This window comes from Bos taurus, chromosome 3 (assembly GCF_002263795.3).
Source record: "Bos taurus isolate L1 Dominette 01449 registration number 42190680 breed Hereford chromosome 3, ARS-UCD2.0, whole genome shotgun sequence".
Lineage (NCBI taxonomy): Eukaryota > Metazoa > Chordata > Mammalia > Artiodactyla > Bovidae > Bos > Bos taurus.
This window is the reverse complement of record NC_037330.1, coordinates 109,693,482-109,721,217: the sequence shown is the minus strand read 5'-3', so window position 1 is coordinate 109,721,217 and position 27,736 is coordinate 109,693,482. Positions and strand designations below refer to the sequence as shown.

General features: G+C 57.3%; 1 protein-coding gene across 5 annotated transcripts; it reads right to left on the bottom strand.

Annotated features, from left to right (window-relative positions):
• Positions 1 to 139: 139 nt before the first annotated feature.
• Positions 140 to 24,519, bottom strand: COL8A2 (collagen type VIII alpha 2 chain). 5 transcript variants are annotated; one of them, XM_005204815.5, is made up of 4 exons: positions 24,385 to 24,519; positions 16,393 to 16,437; positions 4,886 to 5,097; positions 140 to 4,285 (listed from the first exon to the last, which is right to left on the bottom strand). In XM_005204815.5, exons 3-4 carry the CDS (start codon positions 5,079 to 5,081, stop codon positions 2,367 to 2,369), a joined length of 2,115 nt encoding a protein of 704 aa, XP_005204872.2. In that variant the 5' UTR covers positions 5,082 to 5,097; positions 16,393 to 16,437; positions 24,385 to 24,519; the 3' UTR covers positions 140 to 2,366. The 5 variants fall into 5 exon arrangements, with proteins under 5 accessions (XP_005204872.2, XP_010801982.2, XP_005204873.2 ...); XM_010803680.4 differs by lacking the exon at positions 24,385 to 24,519 and adding an exon at positions 19,444 to 19,624; XM_005204816.5 differs by lacking the exon at positions 16,393 to 16,437.
• Positions 24,520 to 27,736: the final 3,217 nt, after the last annotated feature.

Here is a 27,736-nt window from a genome sequence, read left to right as displayed (position 1 = left end):
GGTGATAGAACCCCTGGCTGGGGAGGAATGCATGCTCTTTGAGAAGGTGCGGGACAAGAGTCCCAGAGAACTCCCCAGGTGCTTTATGAAAGCAGAGGCTCAAGACACCTCTACATCAAGGCCAGTTTCAGCACAGTGCTGTTTATACAACAGGCTTTATTGAGATTGTGTCAATACAGTCAATACCATTGTTTTTCTTTTCAAAAAGAAGTTCCATTTTCTTTGATTCCCAAGTGCATTTTTCCCGAATCTCCTGTGACACAGGGCACATAATAGGTATGTAGGGAACTAAGCCTCCTATACCAGGTTAGAAATGAAATTACTAATGGAAAACATTTAAACCTTAATCTTTTAAAAAAAAAATGAGGAATTAGAATACAAAAATGCACAAGGTGATGTAGTTTTCATTGTTAAAACCTGACACAGTTTATCAAAGCTAGTCAGTTAAGTGGACACCTGGAACTAAAGTCCCATAAACATTTTGGAAACACCACCCACCTCTCCCCAAAGGCTTCAGGAATGACACTTGGCAGAAACTCAGTTCTGTGAAACAGCTCCTTTGTTTTTTTTTTTTTGGCTCCCCGTACCCTCAGGGCCCTGGACTTCACTGGGAGCTGGCGCCTTTCCACCCATCAGAACCCTTCCTAACAGGTCAGATGGCAGACTCAGTAAGGATGCTGAGCAGGTGGCCCCATGAGGTATGATTTAAGACTTAGTTCCCATGGTGCTGATGGATGAGAAACCCACCAGGAACCCTAGCCCAACCTGCTCTTGAAGTGCCACTCGGGCAGATTTGGGTTTTCTTTTCTCCTTTTGAAAGTTAAAACGAGCGGTCAAAGGGTCTGCTTGATTTGGAGAAGTTGTGGGTGGGGAGGAGGTCAGCCCAGGGGCCTGAGGGAGCCACAGCCTAACACGTCAGAAGTCGGTGATCAACCTCCTTCCTCAACATGGGCAGGTGGGGTGAGGGCCAGAGCTGCAGCACGCCACGCTGGGTCCTCATCTCAGCGGTATCCACTCAGCTTGAACTAGGGGCCAAGGGAAGGGAAGGAGGTCTTGCCTGTTTCCTGCAGAGGGGAGCTCTGATTGGGGAAAACGGCAGTAACACCCACGTCATCCCAAAGGGGCCTTGGCACCCTTCTTCTCAGGGCCTCAGCCTCCTGCGCCCTAATCCTGCTTTGGACAGGAAATTGGAACCAGAGAGTGGAAGGAGAGGAAGCCCCTGCAGATTAACCCCTGGAGTCGATGCACACCCGCCATCAGGCTCTCACTAAGGAGAAGCGGGCGGCTGTCTTCATCCACGAGCTCGTGTGCACCTTGTTCTGTGGGTGAACAGGAAGCTCTCGGCCATGGGGCTGCTGGGGGTGGGGCTGGCAAGCACCCCTTACAGTTTTGTCTGAGTAAAGTGGCTCTCCCTCAGCAGGTGAAAGGAGAGAGGAGGAACACTCAGGCTCACTGACTGCCAGCCCTGCCTCGTGCCACCTGTGGCGGTCCGCAGGGGCCTGGGCGGCTGCCCTCACGCTGAGCAAAGCCAAAGCTGGTGGGTGCAGCCTTGGGGATGGAGATGAATGTGAAGAACGGCCATCCTGCGCCAGGCCCACGCCCCTGCCCCTCACAAGCCACTGTTCTCCGTGGCTGCGGCCTGAGCAGTGAGTGGGGGTCGGCACTGCCTAGGAGCCAGGAGGAGCGGTCACGCACCCGTACCCACTGGGGACAGGCCTGCATCCACAGCCCCACCGCTAGGGTTGCAGTCCTGACAGGGTGTCCACACTGGCCACCATGGTCCCCCTCTTCTCCCTTCCCCTGGAGAGAAACAAAAACTCTTCGGGAGATCCATCACCTTCAGCTGGAGGTCCCAGGGCTGCTGGAGGAGCCCCAGCCAAGAACTGAGGGAGGCCACGCCCCATCCCTTGAGCAGGTGCCCTTTGGGGGCCAGCAGGCTGGGCAGGGCTTGGGAATATGTCTCCCCGGGGGAATGGAGGGGGCCGCTCAGCCCCCTCTCACCACTGACTCACTGAGAAGCAGCCTCCTTCACCGCCCGGCAGAGCCCAGGACTCAAGGGGGCAGGGGTCTCCACCAGCCAGGCCGAACGTCCGGGGCCCTGCCAGGGGGCCAAGCAGGGCAGGAATGGGGGCACAACCCCCACCACTGCACAGACACGTGGGGGAGAGGAACTCAGGCCAGCTTCTTCCAGGAAGAAACCTCAGCCTGCGTGGAGAGAATCCAAGTCAGTCTCCCCAGGCTGAGGCCGCGGCCGCCTTTGTGCCCGCCTCTGTTTCAGTCTTTGGTTTTTTTTCTTTAAATGGAGGTTCTTGGTAAGTGAGAAGGTCTCTCTACCGCTAAAGAGGAGGAGGCCAGGGCAGCACGGGTTATGTGGGACATAGCAAGAATCCCGAAAAGGAGGAGTGGATGTACTCGGTGGAGTAGAGGCCATTGGCCTGGTCTGAGGGCATCTGCACCCAGACCTGGTCGTTGGGCCGCAGCTGCAGCACGGCCCCGCCAGACGCCTGGTCCAGGTAGCCCTTCTTGTACTCGTCGTAGGTGTACGTGGCCGGCACGTTGTTCTTGTAGAGGGCCACCCACACGTTGGTGCCCTTGACATGCACGTGGTAGGCGAAGTAGTAGACCCCGCCCACGGGGCAAGTGAAGATGCCCGTGGCCGGGTTGTAGCCACTGTGGCCGTTGTAGAGAGTCCGGTCAAACTTGACGGGCATGCCCGAGGCGGGGAAGGGCGAGGTGAGCACAGCGGTGAAGGCGGGCGTGGCATGGGCCGACAGCTCCCCTAGCCCCAACTGGGGCTTCACCCCCTTGCCCAGCACAGCTCCCTCCACGCCACCGTTGGGCAGCTGCAAGCCGGCGATGCCAGTCTCGTCAAAGGCCCCCGGGGCTCCGGGAGGGCCGGGGGGGCCAGGAGGCCCAGGAGGGCCCGTGAGTCCTGGGGAACCTGGCACCCCGGGAGGCCCTGTCGGCCCAGCCACGCCAGGTTCCCCCACTTTCCCCTCTCCAGGGGGCCCCGGCAGGCCTGGTTCGCCCTTCAGGCCTGGCAGACCCTGGGGCCCGATAGGGCCAGCCGGACCCTGGAGTCCTGGGATTCCTGAAGGGCCCCTCAGGCCGGGCTGTCCAGGGAGCCCCAAGTCACCCTTCTGCCCCAGGGCTCCTGCCGCCCCTGGTCCTCCAGGGCGGCCCGTGAAACCTGGCTCACCTTTGGGCCCAGTCGGTCCAGGAGGTCCATGAGCCCCTGGAAGCCCCCTCTCTCCTGGGAGCCCAGGTTTCCCAGCCAGGCCACTAGGCCCTTGGTCACCCCGAATGCCAGGCACTCCTGGGGGTCCTATAGGCCCAGTCTCCCCCTTAGGCCCAGGAACCCCACGTCTGCCAGGGAGCCCTGCAGACCCTGGAAGTCCAGGGGGCCCCCCAAGGCCCTGAGGGCCCTGTTCCCCTGGCTCCCCATCCTCACCTGGCTCGCCCCTGTCCCCCAAGAGCCCTGGGACCCCAGCTGGGCCCCTGTCCCCCTTGGGACCTGGCAGGCCTGGCATCCCATAACCAGTAGGGCCTATCAGGCCAGGGGGGCCCCGGGTCCCTGGTTCCCCTTTGGCTCCTGGTGGACCCTGTGGCCCTGGCAACCCTGCTGACCCTGGTGCCCCCACCCCATCCACCCCAGGGGGCCCCTTTGGGCCCAGAGCCCCAGGCTCCCCCCTAGGTCCTGGCACCCCAGGAGGCCCAGTGTCACCCTTATCTCCAGGGGCCCCAGGAAGCCCATCCAACCCTGGTTTGCCTAAACCAGCCGGGCCTGGGAGACCTGGGGGCCCCGGGGCACCCCCCTGCCCTGGGGCTCCAGGTAGCCCTGGCTGGCCCACTCCATTTTCACCTTTGAGGCCTCGATCACCTGGGGGCCCAGGCTCTCCCTGGGGTCCTGGCTCCCCCCCAAATCCTGGAGGCCCGGGAACCCCCTGGGGGCCTGGTTTTCCAGGAACAGCAATGCCTGAGGGCCCAGGGAGGCCAGGGGGCCCTGGGGGCCCCCGGAGGCCCTGGTCCCCTCGAATTCCTGGCTCCCCCCGAAGCCCCGGCTGCCCTGGTGGTCCAACCTTGCCTGGGAGCCCTGGGGGACCAGCCTTGCCCATCCGGGAGAAGCCAGGGGGGCCGGCGGGGCCAGGTTGCCCGTGGAGCCCAGGTTTTCCGGTGCCTGGTTTTCCTGGGAAGCCAGGAGGGCCGGGGGGACCCCGTGGCCCAGGCTTTCCAGGGGGTCCAGGCTCTCCTTTCAGGTCCATCGGCAACAGTGGTAGAGGCATTTCTGAGAGAGAAAAAGAAAAAAGGCAGTCAGGGGCCTGGCCAGTGGGGCCAGGGGACCCATCTTCCCACTCCCTAGCCAGCATGGGGTCCAACTTGAGAAGTTAGGGTTCTGTACCTGCTCATGAAGACCACCCTGGTCCTCCCTCCCTTCTCTCATGAAAGACGCAATTTAGGGGTGGTCTGGTGGCGGTCTTGGGAGCTGCAGGGTAGCCACAGCCAGGACTCCTGGTTCCCAACCTACCCAGGCTGGGCCTCCCTTCCCCAGCAGCCTCTCATTCCTGCGGAACTGTGGTGGAATGGCCACCAGGTGGCACCAGCAGCCCTCCTTAGAGCCAATCGGCGCCAACCCTTCCTATTTCCCCACAAACCTTCCCGCCCCTCCCCTACCCAAAGACCACCTCCGCCAGCCAGCTCCACCCCACTTCCGGGCGCTCTTGGGGTGGGAGGCCCTGGACCCGCATCAAGAAGCAAGTGGAGATGGGAAGGTCTTTGGTGGGATGGACGGGCTGTGGCTGTGAGGGGCCTGGGAAGAGCCGGTGGAGGTCAGGAGACAGGGAGCTGGGGGGTGAGGACGGGCCGAGGCGGGGCGGGCGATGCTCACCCAGGTACTGGCCCTTGCCCTCGCGGAAGGGCGGCCCCACGGGGCCTTTGTGCATGGGCTGCACGTACTGCGCCGGCGGGTAGCCCGCGGCCCCAGCGGCCCCACCGCTGGCGGCCGCCCTCGGCCCGCACCCCAGCAGCAGCAGCAGCAGCAGAGGTGGTGGCAGCGAAGACAGGGGCGTCAGAGCCCCCTGCATGGCGTCCGCGGGCGTGCTGCGGGGAGGAAGGAGAGAGGCCGTCAAACCAGCTCATGGGTGGTTTGGCACCAGGCCCAGGAGCTCACAAAAAAGATGAAAATTTAGTTATTATTCACAAGCAATTCTCAAAGTCTCAGAGTCTGCAGAAGTTACTACTAAACCTCTCCTAACCCTGCCCATAGCTCTCTGTACAGGCAGGGGTGGGGGTGAGGTTCCTGGACAACAGCCTCCCAAACCATTCACTTGGCAGCCAGATGCCCTTCCAGAGCACCTCTAACCTTGGCACAGCCCTGCCAGACACTGTTTGATGATTACACACCCACTACCACGTGCTGGACTGGCTCTCTGCCAGGCATGAGGCTAAGCTCTCCAGCATGGGAGCTCACTTAATCCTCCCAGCACTTTAACGAGGTATTGTTACTGTCATCTGCATTTTCCAGATGACAAAACTAAAGCAAAGGTCTCTAGGAAGCAGCACTGGGATTTGCCTAAGGTCTGTCTGACCTCACATTAAGTCCAGGCTTTTCTGGGGTTCCCCACCATCTTCTGGATCGAGTCCTTTGTGGGAATTCCCTGGCTATCCAGTGGTTAGGACTCAAGGCTCTCACGGCCAGTGGCCCAGGTTCGATCCCTGGTTGGGGAACTAAGATCCCGCAAGCCTCGAGGCCATTAATTAATTACATATATATGTATGACTTCCCATATATGTATGGGCTTCCCTTACAGCTCAGCTAGTAAAGAATCTGCCCGCAATGCTGGAGACCTGGGTTCGATCCCTGGGTTGGGAAGATCCCCTGGAGAAGGGAAAGGTACCCACTCCTGTATTCTGGCCTGGAGAATTCCATGGACACGACTGACTTTCACTTCACATGCATATGTATGAGTCCCCTCGCTGTTCACGTGAAACTATCACATTTTGTTAACCGACTATACCCCAGTACTTCCCAGGTGGCGCTAGTGGTAAAGTACCTGCCTGCCAATGCAGGAGAGATAAGAGACACAGGTTCCACCCCTGGGTCGGAAAGATCCCCTGGAGGAGGGCATGGCAACCCACTCCACTATTCTTGCAGGGAGAATCCCATGGACAGAGGAGCCTGGTGGGCTACGGTCCACAGGGCCGCAAAGACTCGGACACGACTGAAGCGACTTACATGCACACCCCAATACAAAAGAAAAGTTTAAAAAAATTATAAACAATAATTTTTGTAAAAGTCCTTGGTTCCCAATGTGGTGTTCTAATCACTGAATCAATATCTCTGTCTCCAACTCTACCATCTATTGCCTCTTTCTCTGCTGCTCCCCTCCACCATACCTTTGCCCCAGTCACCAGGCAGCCTCACATTTCCGGGCCTTTGCACCTGCTGTTCCTCTGCCTGCAGTGTTCTTCCCCTCACTCGTCCTTCAAGACCCAGGGAAGCTGTCACTCCTTCCTCTACAGAGTTAACCCCTCACTCCAGTGTCCTGACCTAGCCCTGTCTCAGCATTCAGCTCAGCTCTGAGAACAAGGACTGAGTTAGGAAGAAAAACAGGCTCCAGATTTGGATAGCCAGCCTAAATCCTTCATTCACCAGGTAGGGGAGCCTGAGCAAGCGATGTCCACTCTGTGAACTCAGTTTCCTCATCTGTAAAATGGAATAACATGTCCACACTGAAACGTGTACATGAATGTTCATATTGGCATTATTCATAACAGCCAGAAAGTAGAAACAATAGATGTACATCAACTGATGAATGGATGGTGTGGAATATTCAGGATATGGAATATTACTCGGCAATAAAAAGAGGTGCTGCTGCTGCTGCTAAGTCGCTTCAGTTGTGTCCGACTCTGTGCGACCCCATAGACGGCAGACCACCAGGCTCCCCCGTCCCTGGGATTCTCCAGGCAAGAACACAGGAGTGGGTTGCCCTTGCCTTCTCCAAAAAGAGGTGAAGTACTGATAAATGCCACAATACAGATGAATCTTGAAAACATCACCAACTGAAGAAGCCAGGCACAAAATCATATAACTCTATTTGTAGGATGCGTTCGCAATAGGTAAATCTTTACAGACAGAAAGTAGTTAGATGAGTGGTTGCCTAGGGCTGGGGCAGGTAGACAAGGGGAGTGATTATTAATCACAGGGTTTCTATTGGGAACCCCAGTGGCTCAGACAGTAAAGAATTTGCCTGGAATGCAGAAGTCCCAGGTTCCATCCCTGGGTCAGAAAGATCCCCTGGAGAAGGGAATGGCTATGCATTCCAGTATTCTTGCCTGGAGAATTCCACGGACAGAGGAGCCTGGCAGGCAATAGTCCATGGGGTGGCAAAGAGTCAGACATGACTGGGTGAATAACAGACACACACGGTTTCTATTAGGGGTGATGAAAACGTTCTAAACTGATTGTGATGATGGCTGCATAATTCTGAGTACCTTAAAAAACTCTGGATTCTTATATTTTAAATAAGCCAATTGCATGCTATGTGAACTGTATCTCAATTAAGTTCTTTTTAAAAAACTAGACTAGGACTTCCTTGGTGTCCAGTGGGTGAGATTCTGTGCTTCCACTGCAGGGGGCACAGGTTTGATCCCTGATCAGGGAAGTTCTGCATGCTGCAAGGTGTGGGGAAAAAAAAAAATAATAATAATTAAAAGCTAGGCTAGGAGATTTCCTGTTGGTCCAGTGGTTAGGACTCTGAGTTTCCAGTGCTAGGGGTCCAGTTTTGATCCCTGTTTGGGGTACTAAGATCTCGCAAGCCTGGAGATGTGGCAAAAAAAAAAAAAAAGAATTTTCTTTTCAAGCTAGGCTAACAACCTGCTTCTCAGGATTGCTGTGATGATCAGAGTTGGTACCTCAGGGCGGGTACCCATCAATATCTGCATAGGGGACTAGCCTGACATTTCACACACCCCAGAAAGGTCCCACTTGCCCTGGCATCCCTGCTCTGGGCTCCTCTCACTCCACCCAGGGGCTCTCCACACCTGTGTGTGGCTGCAGGAAGGTGTGGCAGTGGGCTGTGCACATCCAGGGATACACCTGGGGCTGTCTGGAGCTGCAATGCAGTATTCTTCCAAACTCAGTATCATGTGGGCTTTGCAGGAATGAACGTGGGGCTTTGGGGCAGGATGGTGAAGCTGCCAACCCAGCTCTGCCATCAACCTCCCTGTCACCTTGGGCAGGTCTTCAGCCTCCCTGAGCCCAAGCGTAATATTAACACCTGCCACCTAAGGGCTCCCTGGTTTCACATCACTAACCCTCTCAATGACCTCCGACCAGCTCATACAATTACTGTCCCCTATTTTATAGATATAGAAACGGAAGCTTAGACTAAGAATCTTGCCCAGAACACCTGCCCTCAATGCAGGCCACCTGCTCTGTCTGCACCATGACTGGTTCTAGGCCTCCTATTGTGTAGGCCTGGCCCTCAGTTAACTGCTGACGAGGCTCTGGCCAGGCACTGCCCCAAAGTTTGACTTTCTATCCACATTCAGCCCTGCAAGGCTCATCAGCCCTGTTTTACAGGTGAGGCACCTGGAGTGCGGTCAGAGCCTAAACCCAGGCAGTCTGACTCTTAAGCCCCAGCCGCTAACCACCGTACCATGAGGCCTCTTGAGAGCGGGATAAAGACCCTCCTGCCCTGGCCACCTGAGCTGGGGGAATGCGGGATCCTCATATATCACAGAGCTAGAATGTTCTGCCTGGAAGGGGAGCAGGGGGTTGGGCAGAGGGGCAGACCTTGCAGTAGGAAGCAGGAGGAGGGGAGTGAGCAGTTCTGGTCTGAATGGGCCAGAGGGCGAAATCACGGCACCCCCACAGGAGGACTCAAGACAGCCCTGGCTCCAGGGAGGACTTCCCTGTAGCTCATAAGGTAAAGGATCTGCCTACAATGCAGGAGAGCTGGGTTCGATCCCTGGGTCAGAAAGATGCTCTGGAGAAGGGAATGGCAACCCACTCCAGTATTCTTGCCTGGTGAATCTCATGGACAGAGAAGCCTGGAGAGCTATAGTCCATGGGGTCTCAAAGAGCCAGACACGACTGAGCGACTAACACTGCTACTATTACTACTGTTACTACTACTGGGGAGCCTTGGTCCTCTTCCCGTGCTGGGTGAGGCCTCACGGAGGCGGGGGCTGATGGAGGCTCAGCTGGGAGGGTGTCTGGGATGGAGAGAACTGTAGAGGGGCACAGGGCATCAGAGGAAGGGCCCCCCCAGTTCAGGCAGGAGCCCAAGCAGGGCCCCCTGCCAGCTCCCCACTTCTCACTCCTCCTTGGCAAGGCGGGTCTCCAGGAAGCATCCCCGCCCTACGTCCCCGTGGCTCCCTGAACTTGCCCCATCCTGGCACCTCCTGCTCCACGGAGGTGGGGTGGGACCCCGGAGCAGGTGTTTCCTCTGGAGCGAGGCGTGTCTGAGTGAGAATGACAGCTCACACCTTCTCTGGGGCACCGCCTAAGTGCTGCGTCACAGTTCGCGATTGATGTAATTCCCACCGGATCCCCGGGAAAGAGGAGCTATGGTGCCTCCTCTTCCTATAGACGAGGCGTCTGAAGCTGGAGACAAGCGGGAGTGAGGCGCCGCCCCCTGGCAGCCAGGGTCTGAGCGGAAGTCTGTTAAGAACCTGAGCTCTTAACCGCTGGGACAGACTGCCTCCAGGGAGAACGTGCCAGAGAGCACAAGCTAGACAGAGGCAAACAGACTGAGAAAGGGAAGCTCTTTTCCAACTCCAAGCTGCCTGTGGGTTTGAGGAGGGAAAACTTACTCCAGCTCTTAAAGGGGAGGCGGCCATGCCAGTCCAGGCTGGGGGTGGCGGCGGGGGGCGGGGGGAGAGAGGAACTGGGAGTGGAAGTGTACATATCACAGGAGAAGGGGGCTGCAAAACGATGGCCCCGGCATGGTGCCACATGGCTGCCCAGGTGGGAGGGACTGCCCCCCATGCCAGCCACCAGCAGAGCCGAGGGTGCCTGGGCGCCCCTGCCTCCTGTTCACGGTCATCCCTTTCTCGCCGCCCCCAACCCCGCCTGCCCCTGCCGCAGGCTCCCCAGGCTTTCTGGCCGCTGCACGTGTTCCTTCCCTCGGTTCCCCCTACTGCGTCCCCACCTCCTGCTCCTCCTCATTCTTAGACGCCGGGAAGCCTACTGGATGCCTCCCTGGGCCCCACTGACACCCGTAGGGCCCCCTCACAGCTTCGTCTCCCTCTTTGGCGTTTCTCTTCTCTCCCCGCTCCTCCCCTCCCCTCCATGCCCAGCCCAGGACTTGGCTGGCACAGAGATTAATGGATGATGAACTCAATTTGCTGTCAGATTTAAAGATCACACGAATAACACTCAGACCTTGCACAGATAAGTGTCACACGGCCCTGGAAGCCCCTTCTTCAGCCCCTCAGAGGGGCTTATGTGTCAGCTAGAAAGGAAACAGGTGGGACATTCACGTGGCCTCGATCAAGAAACTTCAGCTAAGAGCTGCCCGCTTGGGGAACAGGGGCACACAAGGAGGAACAGCCGATCCACTTGCTTGCTTGCTCCTGGTCTCCCCTCATGGAACTGGTTGGCGAGAGCTCTGAGGCTCAAGCCTGGCTGGGCTGTGTGACCTTGGGCAGACCGTCACCCTCTCTGGTAACCTCTTAGGAAGGAAGGCAGGAGCCGAGGCGACCGGGAAGGGGCGGGGCTGACAGGGGCAGGAGGTGGGATGCAGAAGAAGACGCTGATTCAGGGGATGGAGCGGTGGCGGCAGCAGGGTAGACGCGGTGTTTGGACAGCTGCAAGTCCTTAACGGGGATTTCCCCCCTTTTCAACAAATCCCCGTAAAACAGCATTTTGTCCAAGTCAGCGTTTTGTGGCAGCCTGGGCCTCCTCCGGGGGCGGCAGAGGAGGTTGGCTGGGAGCGGGTAGGGTTCCAGGGTCCTTCAGACCAATGAGAGGGGAAAAGGGAATAGACCCCAGCAGGAAGAAGCGGCATGAATACAGACCCTTCTCTCCCTGGACAGGGCTTCAGGAGCAGAGGGGCCTTAGCAATGTGACCCCTCCCACCAGTCCTCTCTCCAAGGGTCCCGTCCCAGAGACGATCAGCAGCCTGGGGGTGGGGGTGGGGGGCAGGTGATCTTGTGGAATTTAAGGGCCTGCCCCCTCCCCATCCCACTGCACACGTGAGCTCTCAGAGGTCGCGATGCAAAGGGGGGCCTGAGCGCGGGGCGCAGGTTCCCGGCGGAGCGTGCAGGGGTGTGGCCAGTGCGGCCCTGGCCGACCCCCGCCTCCCTTCGCCCCCGTGGGTGGATGGAACGCAGCTCTGCGCAGGCTCCTGCTGCTCCAAGCCCCCTACCCCAGAAGGGCGGCTGCAGCTGAGGGAGCCGCGGGAAGCTCAGGCAGCCCCGGGGCCTGGCCAAACCACAGGTATGTTATGAGACGCTTCCTGTTGTGGAGACATTTCTGCGGGATCGGCTGCCCCGCTTGCTCCTGTCTCCCCACCGGCCCGGCCGCGTTCTGTTCTCTTCCTGGGTCTCTGGCCCTGACCCATGTCTCTCGGTCCCTCTTTCTCTCTCTCTAAGCCCAGTCTCTACCACTTCAACAGGTGAGCAGCATCAGGCTCTCCCTATCAGGGGCCCAGCCCTGGGCGGGGTGGGGGGCCCTAAGGCCCTTTACATTCTGACTGCCCCTGAACTCTCATTTCAGCACAGCTACTTTCCAGCTGTGTGGTCTCAGGCAAGTAACTTAACCTCTCTGAACCTCAGTGTCTTCATTTGTGAAAGGGTTAACTGACATGGTCTAAGCCATCGGCCCCTTCATGCTGCCCTGTTCTGCTACCCTGATGGCCAGAGAGTCCTCCCTTCAGTCTAACCTTAGTGCCTCCTGCTGCAAAGCAACATCTCCGCCAACCTTTGAAAACCTCAGGTGACTTGCTGCCAAAGGCCAGGACCTTGTGAAATTCCCTAAAAGTCAATTATCTGGGCTTCTCAGCCTTTTCTCTGACTGCTCCTGAGATGCTGCTGACTAGGGGTCACACAGCCTGCTCAGGCCAAGGACGGAGTTATGGATCTTGGAAAGAAGCAGAGGAACTGCCCTCCTCACCCACTGGGCATGATGCCCACCCACCCCACCCCCCGCCACGACTCCACACTTCTCCAGGGTTCCTGAGCCCCCCATCCCCCACCTCTCTCCCAGCTTGCAGAAATCAGGAACCCTTTCCCATCCCCCTTTCCTGAGTCTCAGATGAAAGGGGTCCTGTCTCCTACTCAAGGTCCCCCCAGCCCCTCCACACCTCTTCCTCAGGGCTGGGTTGGGGGGCTCACTGTCTGTGGGTGCCTCCCCCAGTCCCAGCCTCTGCATCCCAGTCTATACAGGCCTCTCCCCTGCCCCAGGCCAGCCTCATCTTTCTCCAGCCCTTCTCAGCCAAGCTTCTTGAAAGAACTCTCTCTACCCCTCACCCTCTCACCTCGTGTGCTTCCTTCTCACCAGCACTGCCTCCTGCCTTGTGACCCTGCTTTCCTCCTTCCTGGAAAGGCTCCTCCTCAGATTCTTCTCTGCTCCTTCCCTCTGCCCACTTTGCAGACCCAGGCTTGACCCCAAGGAGCTGGCTCAGACCTCTTCTCTTCTCTCTGGATGTTTCTCCTACAGTTTCTAGCTCTCCCCAGCTCCCACAGTTCCAATCCCAGCACCAGGGACTCCCATATCTGTTTCCAGCTACCACTCCCCTGAGCCCCAGACTCTTGAGTTCAACTATGAGCCAAGTATTTTCTCCTGGCTGTCCCTCAGATACCTCCACCCAAACTGCTGTCATTATCTTCTCCCCTATTACATGCTTCTTCCCAACTCCCTGGTGCCCAGGCCAGAAATTAGGACATCACTCCTGACACTTCTGACCCTTCCTTCCTTACGTGGAATCTCTCTAGCCTATACACTGCCTTAGCACAAGTAGGAAAGGCCAACTTCTGTCCAGCCAACTCGGGCTTTCCTCATTGACTTTCTGCAGCGTCCTTGAACAGTAACCGACCTGCACAACTGTACATGACAGCCCTGTTCCTTCGCCCCCAAACCCCCAATCCAATCTTGCAGACTGTCTCCTCTGTTTCTCTCACTTCTCTTCCTTCCCCTCCTCCCCCATTCTCTCTGTCCTAATACAGACCTTGTATTCTCCCAACACACAGCCCAGAGCCGGGCACATTCCAGCCATTTAGTAAAGGTTTGTTAAATTGCCAGATCCTCACCTGGATTATCAAAACTGTTCTCTCCCACCCCTCAACCTCAGCTTCTCTGTCTTCCTCAGAACATCCTATAGATACTCCAACAGTGCTTCTCAAACTTTAGTGTGCATCACACGATTTTAAAAACACAGGCTCCTAGCCCATACCCTCAGGGATCCTGATTCAGTTGTGGAGCAGGGCCCAGCATCTGCAGCTCTAACAACCGCCCAGGTGATGCTAATGCTGCCTGTATGTGAACCACACTTTGGCACAGCTCTGCCATGGCCCTCCCCGCTCTGGATTCTCCAATGACTCCCTAGTACCAAAGTGATAAATCCCATGTTATTCTGCAGTTCATGTGGCTTACTGGAGAAGGTATATAGTCGTCCCTCTGCATCCACGGGTGATTGGTTCCAAGACCCCCCGTGGATACCACAATCTATGAATGCTCGAGTCTTTTATATAAAATGGTGTGGTATCTGCATATAACCTATGCACATCCTCACATATACTTTAAACCATTTATAATACCGAATACAATGTAAATGCTATGTAAGTAGTTGCTGGGACACAAGGTAAACTTAAATTTTGCTTTTTGGAAATTTTGGGAATTGGCTTTCAAGTATTTTTGATTCACAGTTGGCCAGATTTGAGAATGGACGTGGAACGTGCAGATACAGAGGGCTGACTGTACTTTAGACTCAGTGGTAATGCGGATAAAGAAAGCAGAGAGGATGGCAAGATCATAGTGAGGTTGGCAAACCCATGAGACCACAGCTGGTAAGGAGACACACTCCAGGTCTAAGAGTCATGTTTGGGAACCAGCTTGTTGTGGGAACCATGTGGGTGATTGACATGCCCACCTGTGACCCTTCCGCCACGTCTGTGTCTCTGAATCCAGATCCTCATCTTCCTGTGTATCTGAGGCATCTCCTGGTAGGTCTCTCTCCTGTCTCTGTCACCATCCCATTTGCCCACCCTGTTTGTCTTCCTCTGCTCTTTCGTGCCTTATACCCAGATCCTGTTAGAGTTCCAGGCTCTGAAATCTCTAGCTGCTGGTCACTTGATGGGAGCCTCCAGAAGGCGAGCATTTGTGGCCTTAATGCTAACGTCAGGTCTGGGGCTGACCTCCCTAGATGATCCCTGAGCAGCCCCACAAGGTCTGGGTGGAGACTTGCGGGGTTCAGTCCCCATGACCTCACTGTCCTGCAGGTCACTGAGACTCTGAACCTCTCAAATTTAGATGTGCAAGCATGAAGACTGTTTCGAAGCTTAAGAGCTACCTGGAATCTGAGAGTTGGGGGATGGAGGGAGGAGGCTAGGCTGGGACAGGGCTGCCTGGAGAACACCCTATCATCCAGACTGATGGCAGGACAGGAGTGTCGCCTCTGCCCACCTTGTCTATACAATCAAGTTTCAGTTCCACCAAGAGTCCCAACACCCCTCACCCCTGCAAGTGAGGACCTTAGACCACAGGGGACCTCAACTTGCAAAACAGCATTGGAAGGAGGTTTTAAGGACAGATCAGAGTTCAACATGCCCATAAAGGCAAGAGATGGTGGAATACTCCAAATTGAGTGGACAAAGAAGACTGAGGGGCTTCTAGGATGGATTATATCTAAGAGGCAGAGAACCTGTGGGTCTGAAACTTAAGAGGGAGCGATATAGGCTGGAGATAAAAATAGGGCTTCATTGGTGGTGTTGCTGCAGCCTGGATGAGGGCCATGGGCTCACCTTTAGGGAAATCACCTATGTTTAGAGGTGAGAGGAGCACCAGCATCCTGAATCCAGACACCCCAAACTTCTTGATGTTTCCCTGTACCCACTGCCCACCTTTGCCTGCACAATCCTGTTTGCGTGAATTGCCCTTTCTTTCTTTCTCCTCTAGGTGGTGGTGGTTTTGGTCACTAATTCATGTCCGACTCTTGTAACCCCATGGACTGTAGCCTGCCAGGCTCTTCTGTCCATGGGATTTCCCAAGCAAGAATACTGGAGTGGGTTACCATTTTCTTTCTCCAGGCAAACATGTCATTCCTCATTTAAGACCCAGTTAAATGCCTCCTCCTCCAAGCAGCCTTCCCTGCCTCCCTCAGGCAGAACAGCTCCTCCTCCAGGGCCTGTCTTCCCCAACACCCATCTTATCCTTAGCTGGGGCTCAGCATATAGTAGGTGCTCAGTACAGTCTGCAGCCTGGGTGCTCTAACTCCTGGCCTCTGACAACCCCACCTCCAACCTCCTGCCAGCCTGCAAGATGGCTTCTCATAGGGTCCCTTTTCCTTGGTGGCTCTTCCAGAGTCCTCAGCTCTCTGCTGGAGGGGGCTTGGGCTGACCTCCCTCCCTGAAGGCGACTAGGCCCACTTCCCAGGCCACCAATCTCTGCTCATCTCTGAGGCTAGCCAGCCCACTACTACCCTGGGGAGGAGCATCTTGGGGGGCAACAGAGTGTCCAGGGAGGTAGGAACAGCCAGGTGGGGGCAGATGAACCAGAAGAAGCTGGGCAGCAGACAGGAGCCAGGGCAGCCGTGTATCCTCAGGCAGGTGGCCAGGGGACCAGCCCTTCCTCGCCAGGGGCTCAGGCCTCAGCTGGTGCCATTGCTCACTTCCCAGAAGAGGCCTTGAGCTTTTGAGCGAGACCGGACATTGGAGGGCCACCAGACCCAGGCACCCCCAGGCCCTAGGCTGGGCCCCGCCTTCTCAGCCGCCAGTCCCCTACCCCACCCCCACCCCACCGCCTTCTGGTTCACATTTGCAGCCTTTTCCGGAGCGCCACCCGCCGCCCGCTGCCTCCGCACGCCTGCCAAGATTCCTAGGCCTTCGCGGCTTCCCTGCGCGGTGGCGGCAGCTTCAGTGTCGACAGGAGAGGCTGGGTTGGGCAGGGAGGGGGCCCGGCGGGAGCCCGGCCAGGCCACTGCACCCAGGCAGGCCAAGCAAACACGGCCGCGCCAAGGAGCTGGGGCGAAATAGTTCACAAATGAGAAAAAGCTGCTTCCGAGTTGGGCCGGAGGGATCTGAGGTCACCTGCAAGAGGGGCTGCCCGCTAGGACACCCTGAGTCGGGGAGGGGCTTCCGCGGCAGCTGGGGGGAGCAAGGGCAGATGGCAGCAAGCATAGGCCGCAGGCAGCCTGGGATACTGAAGAACCCCTGCCCCCAAATCTAGCTTACCTTTCAGGTCGGAGGGGCCTCTGAAGGTCCCAGCAGAGACAAGGCCTGAGAATTGAAAGAGGGAAACTGAGGAAGATGCCAGGAGCTGGGGAAGCCTCCTGCCCTAACTCACAGCCTCCCTAGGGCCTACCATGGGCTTTTTGCCAGGAGCTCCTGCTGGAACACTGGCCCCCAACCTCAGTCTCTGCTCAGGGAGCCAAGATGTGTGCCCCGCCACCGCCTTCATTCATTCCATGCACACTCAGCAATGCCCACATGGGACCTGGCCCTGAGCTGCTGGGATTCTTCCTGTCCTAGGGCCTAGGCTGAGGAATCCCCTTCTCTGTGCCAGGGTCCAGTCTGAAGAAGTCCCTACACCCTGCCAGACCCTAGGCTGGGGTGGTCCCTACTATAGACTAGGGTTCTACCTGGGGAAGCTCCTACTGGGTACGGAACCCAAGGCTAGGCCTTGGCTCCTAGGCTCAGTGCCCTGCCCTGCCCTGAACTAGCACGAGGCATCAGACAAGTGGCCATCACACAGTTGACCAAGGTCTCTGGGCCATGGGAGTACACAGCAGGGAATACTGCCCTCCCTTGAGTTTCCCTAGAAGACTTCATGTAGGAAGGGGCTGGATCCTGAAGGGTGAGTAGGAGTCTGACAGGCAGGCAAAGTAAGAAAAGGAATCTCAGGCAGTAGGGAGCTGCTAGGCAGGCACAGGGAAGGCCCAGAGTGCCATGAGGTTGAGAGGATGAGCGGGAGCTGAGAAGGCCGGGCCAATTTAGTGGAGAGCCTTAAATGCTATGCTTGCGTTTCTCTGTGAGGCAATGGGGAGCCATGGATGGTTGTTCAGCAGGGGACATGATGTGGTTACAGCCCTCGATGGCCAGGTCCCCATTTCTGGCTCAATCAACCATGGTACCTGATGTCGTAAGCCCTAGTCCAGGTCACACAGCAGAGCTGGGGCCGCAGTCCAAGCCCAGACATGAATCCCGGGTGGATGGGGAGGGGATGCCTAGCCAGCCCACCTGGCAGGGAGGCCTGCCAGCCGCGTCACTCTCTCCCCCAGCTGCTTGCTCGCCTCTGCCCGCTCCCATGGAAACTCTGACATCCCAGCCCTCTCCCTGCACAAGCAGCCAGCTGCCGGAGCCAGCAGCTCCTAGGCCCTCTCTGCAGCTCAGCTGAGCCCTGCCCCCATCCATGCCACTCTGACACCGTGACCCCAGAGGTGGGTCATGAGGCTGCTCTCTCTGAGGGCCCAGCCTAGCTGACGGAGCGTGGGTGGAAGGTTCTCACTGCCCAGCTTGACCCTGGCTTCTCTGGCCCCAGTCCCCACCCTCACTGTGAGGCTCAGGAAGAGGAAGTGACTTATATTGGATCTGGGCTTTTGAAAGATGAACACAGATTTAACTGGGTGGTGGTGGGGAGAGGTAATCAGTCCAGGCTAAAGTAGCAGCATGTGTGAGGGTATGGAGGCATGAACGTTGTAAACATAATTGAAATAAATAAATGAACTAACTAATCATAGCTGACAATTATGCACCTACTGTGTGCCAGGCTCTCTGCTCGTGAACTGTCTCATGTAGTCCTCAGACCAACCCAATGAAGTATATGTTCTTTGTCTTTCCTTTTTACAGAGTGGGAAACCAAGGGACAGAGAGGTTAAGTAATTGGTCAAAGGTCACACAGCTCATGATGGGTAAAGCCTAGGCTGTTGGTGCCAAAGCTTGGGCTCCTGACCTCTCTAAATACAGATGGTTTGAGATGAGAACTGGATGAGGTCAGCCTGAGAAATGCCTTGAATATCAGAATCAAAGACTGATACTGGGAAAGACTGAAGGCAAAAGGAGAAGGGGTGGCAGAGGATAAGAAGGTTAGACAGCATCACCGATGACATGAATTTAAGCAGACTCTGGAGACAGTGAAGGATATGGGGTCACAAAGAGTCAGACAGGACTTAGCAACTACACAACAACAGCAGCATCAGAGACCCCAAGCACAGCTTAAAGCTGGCTCTCCATGCCCTTCACACATTAGCCCTTAAGAATAATGGTCTCTAGAAATCCCAAGTATAAGGAATTCCCTGTCAGTCCATTATTTAGGACTCTGTGTTTCCATTGCTGTGCCATGGGTTCGATCCGCAGTCAGGGAACTAAGATCCCACGAAATGCACAGTGTGGCAAAAAAAAAAAAAAAAATCCCAAGCATACTTTATGCACCAGACGTAGCACTAGGCATGTTCCAGGCGTTTTTATCATGCTCTCCTGTAACCCTGTAAGGCGGGAATTCTATTGCTTTTTTGAGGAGGAGGGTTGAGGCCCAGAGAGGTGACATCCATTCTCCATGGTGAAGCACCAGGGCTAGGATCTGAACCTTGGGGCTTGCCAGCCCTCAAATGGCCAAAACCCGGTTCACTTGGGCTTCCTGGAGACTGCCGCCACGGTAATGCTCCCCACTTCTCCACCCTCATCTGTGCTGCCTCGACCCAGACGGCAAGAGAGACCAGCAAGGCTGGCAACAGAGTGGGCCGCTCCTATCCCGGGCCTCAGGAGCCCACTCCAACTGACCAAGGCTCCTCAGTCCTACTAAGTAGGAAGGTGGGGCGGGCGGGTGTGCCAGGGCAGGGCCTGAGCCCGCTTCAATGGGACTCTGTTCTTAACCTGCGCTCTCAGCTGCCTTCCCTAATCTCCTGAGCCCCTCCCCTGGCGACATCGCCTCCTTGCACAGTGCCTGCCTCCAGCTAAATCCCAGACCAGAGGTGGGTGGGACAGTCTGCACCCCCTTGTCCCCCACCATCTTCTGAGAGCTCAGGCTCCCTAAGGACACTGGCCAGGGCCCCAGGCCCGCTTCCCCATCCCAACTTTCCAAACAGAGGTGTGGATTGATGGCCAGGAGGCGAAGAGTTGACTCCTCCCAGAGCAGGGCTCATGGAAGAAGTCTCTGTTTTCTGAGCCCTTACCGGGAGCTGGCACTCCGCTAAGAGTCCTGCTTAAAAAATCATGACAGGGTATGAACCGCTCTGGAGCCCAGCTGCTCACATTCCTCTCTCAGCCCTGCCTCTTACTAGCAGTGACCTCATTCATGTGTGCCTCAGCTTCTTCATCAGGAACGTGGGAGCAATTCCTACTTCGCCGAGCACTGGAGCGGATGAAGGGCGGTCATTTCAAGTAGCCGACTTCCACCAGCGCTGGGCATTAAGGGAACATTCGATATACGTTTGCAATTATCATCGTCTCCATCGCCATGATTGGCCTCCCCCAAAGCCCTGTGTGAGATTAAATTAGAAACCCTATTTTACAGATGAAGAACCGGAGGCTCAGAGACAAGTCACTCGCCCAGGTCTGCCAGCCAGCCCGTGGTGAATGATGCCAGAATTGGGACCCAAGCCCAGTGAGTTCACAGATGATGAGGGCAGCCTCGCGGGTCCCTGGAGCTGAGGGCCAGCGTGCGTGCGTGCGTGCGTGCGTGCGTGTGTTGGGTTTGGGGCGGGGGTGGGGGGGTCCTCCACAGCCCCTCAGCCCCTCCTGCCTGACCCCCAGGGGCTCCGCTGCCCAAGCCCCTGCCGCCGCTGCAGGAGGGGGCTGTGCATTCCTGGCTAAGCAGCCGGATTTGCTGTGCTCCGGGAACTATGAAAAGAATGTTTGCCACGAGCTGAGCCGTGGTCGCCTGTCAGAGGGAGCGTGGCCTGGAGGGCCCACGCAGAGCTGAGTGGCGGCCAGCAGCCGCCGCGGTGGGAGGGAAGCAGGCTAGACGGGAGAGAGATCCTGGTTAGCGAGGACAGTGGACGCTGCAGGGGGCTGGGGACCGGAGAGTCGGCTTCCTGGGGCCTTTCGGGAGAAGAGAAAGGACCCCTCCCCACACACAAGCAACACTGCTCCTCATCACAGGCTCCAAGGAGATCCGAGGAGGCATTACTGGCCCATCTCATGGATGGGCTTATGGAGACCCAGGGGGAAGCTCACTGCCATGGCAGAATTGAGACCCGAGGCCGGGACCCCTTCCTCCCAGAAACCACCTGCCCTGACGGGGCCTACCAGGTCCACAGAGCATCCTAAGATATCAGAAAACACCATGCCAGCCCTCACAGTCGTAGCCGCGCTTCCAGCCTGACTTTCTCATGATTACTGCTCCCCACATTCCCTGTCCCTCAAAAAAGTACCTTGTGTATGACAGTGCCTGGCACACGGTGGACAGATGAGAAATAATTAAGTTTCCATTCCCTTCCCCCACAAACCGAGCCCTGGAGAGGGCAGGAACCCGGGAGGTCAGCGAGGGAGGAACATGAGCTGTACATCCTTATGGACCTAGGAGCAAATCCCAGTTTGACACTCCGAAGAGGGGCGCTTGGCCAGGTTACGGGCCTCTCTGAGCCCTCCACTTCTCCCTCTGTTAAATGGGCTACCGCCCTTTGCCTTGCAGCAGAGTAATAAGGACTACATGAGATATGCAAACACAGGTCCTGGTGCATCGTGGCTGCCCAGTAAACTCTTATTGTTACTCTCCCCCAAGGGGACAGAAAGAATTGAAGTTAGAGAACCTCTGATGACAAGGTCCCCTCCATCCTAGGTTCCGGATGGCCCCTGTGAGAGGAGCACAGCCTCTGCAGGGAAGGGAAGCCGGCGCCCAGGGTCCCATCCTCGGGGCTCAGTTCCTCCACTGGCTGCTGTGTGACCCTAGGCGAGTTCCTCTCTGAGTCTCTGTAATCCCGTCCAGGAGATGAGCCAGCAGTGCTGGCATGGCTCTCTCCAGGAGGCAGTAACCCTCTGCCACCCACTTCTTCTACCCTCTAAGAGCCAGAAATCTCAGCCTGCATGGGGACAGTCACCTCTCAGTTCAAAACTTTCCAAGAATCTGAATGGAAGGAGGGCCAGGCCCTCCCTCATCCCTTCCCAGGATCCAACCAGCGGGGTGGAACAGACTCTGATCAGAAGTCTGGGTGAAAGTTCTTGGCTCTGCACCCTGATTATGTGTGACCTGGGATTACTCCTCACCTCTCTGCAGGCAAAAGGACCCTGGAGACCAGCATTAGCGTTCCCATTTTATAGATGAGGAAACTGAAGCATAGAAATGGGAAGACCCTTACTCAGAGTCACATGGAAAGTAACCCCATCTGAGTCCCAAGATCAGCTCTTCCCCTCACTGCACATGCTGCTTTCACTTAAGACCCGCTGTCCACATCCCACCACCCTGGAAATGCCCACATAACATAGCAGGCCTGAAATGCCCTTTCTGGGACCAGGACTTCCCTAGCTGATATCTGGGCACACTTGTGCACACACATGGCCCCACACACCCACTTAGGCTTCTATACATACATACTCAGGCCTCACAGACACTAACTAGCCCCCAGACTCATGGCCATACTCAACAGTCAGGCCCCTGCACCTAAGCATACCAGACCCTGGGCTTCAAACCCACATCTCCCCTTGATCTGCCTCCTCTGGGGTCAGACCACAGCCATTCAGAGCACGGTTCCTGGCCCACCCTCTCCTCACCCCCACAGTCAAGCATCACTGAGGCTTGTCCAGTCTCTCTCCTTATTCCTCTCCATCTGTACCTTCCTCTTATCCCCATGGCAACCACTCACCTCAGCCTCTATCATCTTCCTCCTCAAACTCTTGTCCAGCCTCCTAAGTGGCCTCCTTGCCCCCCAGAGCAACCAGCGTGATCCCCAATTTGCACCACTCTGCAGCTCACACCCTTTCTCTGAACAAGGTCCTAGGAAATCTGACCTCAAAGTAGCTGTCAGTCCCTCCACCTCACTCCCCCACTGTGTGAACCGTGAGTTGTGAGCCGAGCCGGCAAGTACTCACCACCCCCTGAGAGAACTCTGCAGCTTCCCACCTCCACACCTTGGCCTATGCTGTTCCTTCTGACTGGAATGTCCTCATTTACCCTTTCCTCCCTCTGCACCTGTCAAAGTTCTTCTCCCTGAAAGCCCCAGCTAGAGTTACCTCTTCGCTGCCTCTCCTGATGGCCCCTCCACACACACTTCGGCTTACAAGGTGCCTCCCCCCATGTACCTCAGTGGGCACCCTGAGACACAGCTGCACCCCATATGAGAGGCTGCTGCGCCTCTGTAAGTGCCTGAGGCCACAGATGGGACTGGTTCATCTGAGGCCCCACTCTCCTACAAGGGGAGCCCCATGCCTGCCACTGGGGGGCCTGGGGTGGGCTAGGGGACCCAGTAGGGCAACCAGCCTTCAGTCTGGCTCAGACCCGGAGCAGGGGAGGAGGTGGGGTGCTTAGGCTGACAGCCCTCTTGGCTATCTGCCTGCCCCTTCTTGCTAGGAGATATATTCACCTCCACTTTTCTCTCCTCTTCCTCTGAGCCAGAGAATAAGCGGAAACTCATTTTCACTGTGATAGAGTGAAACTGGAGAGAGAGACCCTACTGAGAAAGCGTGTGTCTGTGTGTGTGTGCGCGCGCATGTGTGCTGTCCTGTCTGAGTGCGTCTGGCTGGGCCATGTGGGGCCTGCCATGTGTCTGCAGGAGTCCGTGTGGGCGTGCGTATGTGCATGCGTGCACATGCCCTGTCTGTTGTTGCAGCGTCTGTCGTGGTGTATGTTTCAGTAGAGCATGTTCTGGTGTGTGATTGTGTGTGACTGTCAATGGGAGGGAGTGTAGCTATGCAGCTGTGCATGACTCTGCGAGTATGTCTGTGGTGTGTCCTCGTTACTGTTTTGGGGTAATTGCACGCCCGAGGGCCTGTCTGCATTCACCAACCCAGCAAGGGGCCAGTGGGGACGGCTATGCACTGACCGAGACCACCAACTCCCCGCGCAGAGTTGCTGCCCTCTGCATCTCCGCTTCTGAGGTCTAAGTGGGCTCCCGGAGGGCTCCCCATCTGCTCAGGGCAGTGAGCGTCAGTCCCCTGAGAGGAACCCCAGACTCCCTAACCCTCCAGCGCCCCCAGGTCTTCCAGACACCCAAGGCAGCTCCCTGGGAGGTTGCCTTCACTAAGGGAGCTCCAAGGAGGAGGTGAACCCTACCATCAGACAAGCGCACAGATCTTAGCAAGAGACGCTGATGGCAAACAGGAGGAAGGGCTTCCGGGTTGCCAGGGTCCCCTGAGGGAGGTCAGTGGTATTTCTGTGTCAAAAGCCTAGCACGTTCTCACACACACCGAGGACCTCACGTAAGCACACACTGATTGACACACACGAATGACACACCGACAGACACTCGCTGTCCCCCTCACACCCCACAAAGGCACACACTGACAGGCTCACACACTGCACACACACAACAAGCAAACTCCGAGGGTCTGCCCTTCAAAGCTTATGACTCCCAGGCTCCTCTGGCTGAACAGTGTCTCCCCACGGCCCCCCACCAACCCCAGGGGAATCCTATGGTCACTATGTCTCCAGCCCCAGGACAGACACTGGGGAGGCAGTTCTGGGGCCCCCAGATCCCAGCTCCTCTGAGTCAGGCACCAGCCCCCCTCACCCCTCCGCAGGTCTCAAACCTGAGCTGCAGCAAGGTGTGGAGCCTCTGGCAGAGACAGCCTTCAAAACCCCAGTCTCGGTTTGGGGGATGCTGTTAGGACACCCCGAATAGGAGGGACTTGGGGGCAGAAGCAGAAAAAAAAAAAAAAAAAACGGGAAACCGGGAGGTGGCCAGCTAACTAGAACCAGCAGAGAGATGGGGAGAGGAGAGCCTGAGGTCTACAAGGGGTTCGGGGGGACTCTAAGGCCCCTGCTCCCTCCTGACCCTGAGATGGAAGCGTTGTCATCCCATTTCACAGGTGGGAAGGGAGACTCCCGGAGGTGAAATGACTGCTCCGAGCCACATGGCCAGGGATTCCACCCTGGGCCTGTCTGAAGCTGGGAAGGAAGGGAGGAGGGGCTCCCTCGTGCCAGCGCCGACCCCCGGGCCGAATCCCCCATCCCGTCCTCACCCCAGAGTCCTAGGCGCCGGCCCAGGTGTCCCCGACGGTTTCGGGAGAAGCGTAGGCCGGGTCTTGCCCTCGGAGCCCCCAAGCCCGGCAGCCGCGCCGCCTCCTCCCGCTTACCTGCAGGGGTTGGCCGCCGGGCGCCGTTCCTGGCCCTCGAGGGCGGCCCGGGGCGCGCGGGCTCCAGGCAGGGGCGTCGTCGGGGTCCGCGCCGGCGGGGCTCCGCGTCGCTCTGCCGGCCGCCCCTCGCGGCTGCCGGAGTGGGCGGGCGGCGCGGGGGGGCCGGGGCGGCGGGAGGGGCGCGGCGGGGCGGGGCCTCCTCCCTCTTTCCACAGCCGCCGCCAAGGCCCGCGCCCCGCCCGGCCGAGCGCGCGCCCAGCCCGGCCTCGACAGCCGCCTCCCTCCCGCGACCCACTCGGAAACCCCCACCCCGCGATATCCCGGGCAGCGCAGCCCCCATGCACCCTCGTGCCACGCACATTGTGCCAGCGTCTGGGGCCCCCTGCACTCTGGGCCACCCGTCGAAAGGAGGACACAGACCCAGACCTGGCGCCGGGGAGGGCATGGTGTGCTCAGCGCGGGGAAGGGGCGGCACCGAGATTGTGGTTTAGTGGCTCAGTCATGTCCCACTCTTTGCGCCCCCAGGGACTGAAGCCCACCAGGCTCCTCTGTCCACGGCAAGAATACAATCGCGGTCTGTGTCTCCTGCATTGGCAGGCGGATTCTTTAGTATGGAGCCACCTAGGAAGCCCAGCACAGGGATGGTGGGCCATACGTGAGCAGTTGTCGGAAGGCTTCCTGGCAGTGGTGACCTAGCCTGAGGGCCAGGACTTAGTGGGCTGGCGGGAGCAAGGGCGCTGGTCATCTGCGCATTCTGGGTTTAGGGACGTAAGCCTGCGTGCACACAGAGGCGGGCAGCAGGATCTTGTAGGCCATGAAGAAGCTGGTTAGACGTCACTTCAAGGAAATGGGGAGCCACTGAAGGCTCTGGAGCAGTGCAGTGAGGTGGTCAGAGTTGCATTTTAGAAAGAGTCCCCTGACTTCTCTGCGGAGAAAAACAGAGGCAGGGACGCTGGAGGAGGCTACTGTTCAGGAACTAAGATCCCACATGCCCAGCATGCAGCTCCCCAAAACAAACAATGAAACAACAGCAAGAGGAGTCAAGGAGGTGGAATAGGCAGGATTTGGAGGCGGGGGCAAAGGACCTAGACCTAGAAATGAGGACAGAGTCTAGGTTCCTGGCTGGGCAGCGGGGAGCTGGTGGCTCGGAAGGAAGATGGCCGGATGTACTTGGTTGCACACCCGTGTGGGCTTCCAGGTATCCAGCAGAGTTCTGAGCTAGAAATAGGAGCCCGTGGTATACAGATGGTAACTGAGGCCATGGGAGTGATGTTCAGGGAAGAAGTGCTCAGGCCAGGGCCATTAACATTAAGAGGACATGCAGGGGGAGGAGAGGTCTGCAAAGGAGATTTGGAAGGTGGGACTGGGAGTTGGGGAGAAACCAAGAAAGCAGTGACTCAGAAAGCAAAGGCAGGGTGTTTCTAGAAGGCCAGGGAGGCCCAGGGTCAGATGTCACAGTTCTATGGGACTGGCAGGGGCTGGTGGTTGGGTTTGAAGGAACAGGAGTCAGGCAGCAGAGGCCAAAGGAGTAGCCATTGGGGAGGAAGTAGAGGCAGGGAGTGCGGGGAGGAGTTTTAGAAGGTATGTTGGGGTGAGGGGGTGTGTATGTCTGTCTGTCTGGTCTAAGTAGGAAAGACCATCCACAGGTCCGGCAGAGAAGCAGGAAGGGCCTACGGCTGTCTGTCTCTGGGTCTGGGCCCACCTCCATGGCCCCCTCCTTCTCCCACTGCCTGCCCTCCAAGGGCCTCCCACTTTGCTGTCCCCCTGCCAAGGTACACACCAGTCCCGCCACTTCTAGACGGGGCCTCTCACCCTCACCTACCTCCAGAGTCTGGGCCCACTCCTATCCTGGCCCTCAGAGTGGGGCGGGGTTGCACGGGGTCTTTGGGCCTGGCCTCCTGGCCTGAGCAAGCACAGAGGGACTGCAGGGGAGCCAGGCTAGGGCACTGCCCGGGGAAAGGGGAGGGGGCCTGGGTGGCAGGATTCCTAACAGGAGACTGGCTGGAGTGGAGAGCTGCAGCCCTTCCCCAAGCTGGTGTGAAAACTAGGCCCTTGATGGGGATCAGACGGGTCTGACTGGTCAGGGAGGGGGTGGAAGCTAAACAGCAGGGACTCTGGAGTCAGACTGCCTGGGTTCAAGTCCAAGAGCCACCACTCATCAAATGTGTGTCTTGAGCAAGTTGCCTAACCTCTGAACCCTCAGTTTCCTCATCTGAAAAGCTCTCATAGGCTTGTTGTGAGGATTAAATCCATTAATCCATGTAGAGTTTTTAGCTCTGAGTGTGAGCTGTTCTGGGGTGGGTGGGGGGAGGGAATTCAGTGATGGGGGTGCTGGTGAAGCAAGCAGTCGAGGTACCTCTTGTGCTGGGGAAGGGGTCCCATGGGCCCCACGCACACAGTTGCTGCAATACACACTTAGTCCCCCACGTGATCCTACCTCTGATTCTTCTGCTGCTGCTGCTGCTAAGTCGCTTCAGTCGTGTCTGACTCTGTGTGACCCCATAGACAGCAGTCCACCAGGCTCCCCGTCCCTGGGATTCTCCAGGCAAGAACACTGGAGTGGGTTGCCATTTCCTTCTCCAATGCATAATAGTGAAAAGTGAAAGTGAAGTCGCTCACTCCTGTCCGACTCTTCGTGACCCCATGGACTGCAGCCCACCAGGGCTCTTTCATCCATGGGATTTTCCAGCCAAGAGTACTGGAGTGGGGTGCCATCGCCTTCTCCGCTGATTCTTCTGACTCACCCCTTACACTTTCCTGAGCCCCCCGCCAGCCTGGTTCTACGTGCCTCATACATCCCCCGCCTCTCTTCTTCTCCCCCTGCTGAAGGCCCTGCAGGCAGAGAGGGCTCCAGCTCCTGCACCTTTCAGCCGGCCCTAGGAGGCCAAGTCTGGCCCTGTCCTTTGTCCTGTGGTCCCTGGTCTTCACTGGACCCTTAAGGTGGGCCTCAGCTGCCCCTCCCCAAAGCAAGGCTGAGACAGTCTTGCCACGACCCTCCATAGCCGCTTGCTGTTCTACCAGTTCTTGGCCCAGCAAACTTCAAGGTAGGAAATGAGTATCTGTGTGCCATAGGTCGCAGACTTTCCTGCCAAGGCTCACCTCTGGGCTAAGAGCCAGGCCAGACGCCCAGCCGGTTCCCCATCCCCCCCTGCTCAGCCTTGATCTGTCTCTGGTGGTGCCTAGATATCAGTGGGTCAGCTCTGCCTGTGGTTGCCTGCTGTGTGGCCTTGGACAAGTTGCTACCCATCTCTGGACTTCCTCAGCCACAAGAATCTGAGGCCAAAAAAAAGGGATTCAAGGACTGTTCTAGGAAATGTGATGGTTGGTTAAAGTGAACCAGACGAGGCTCGTA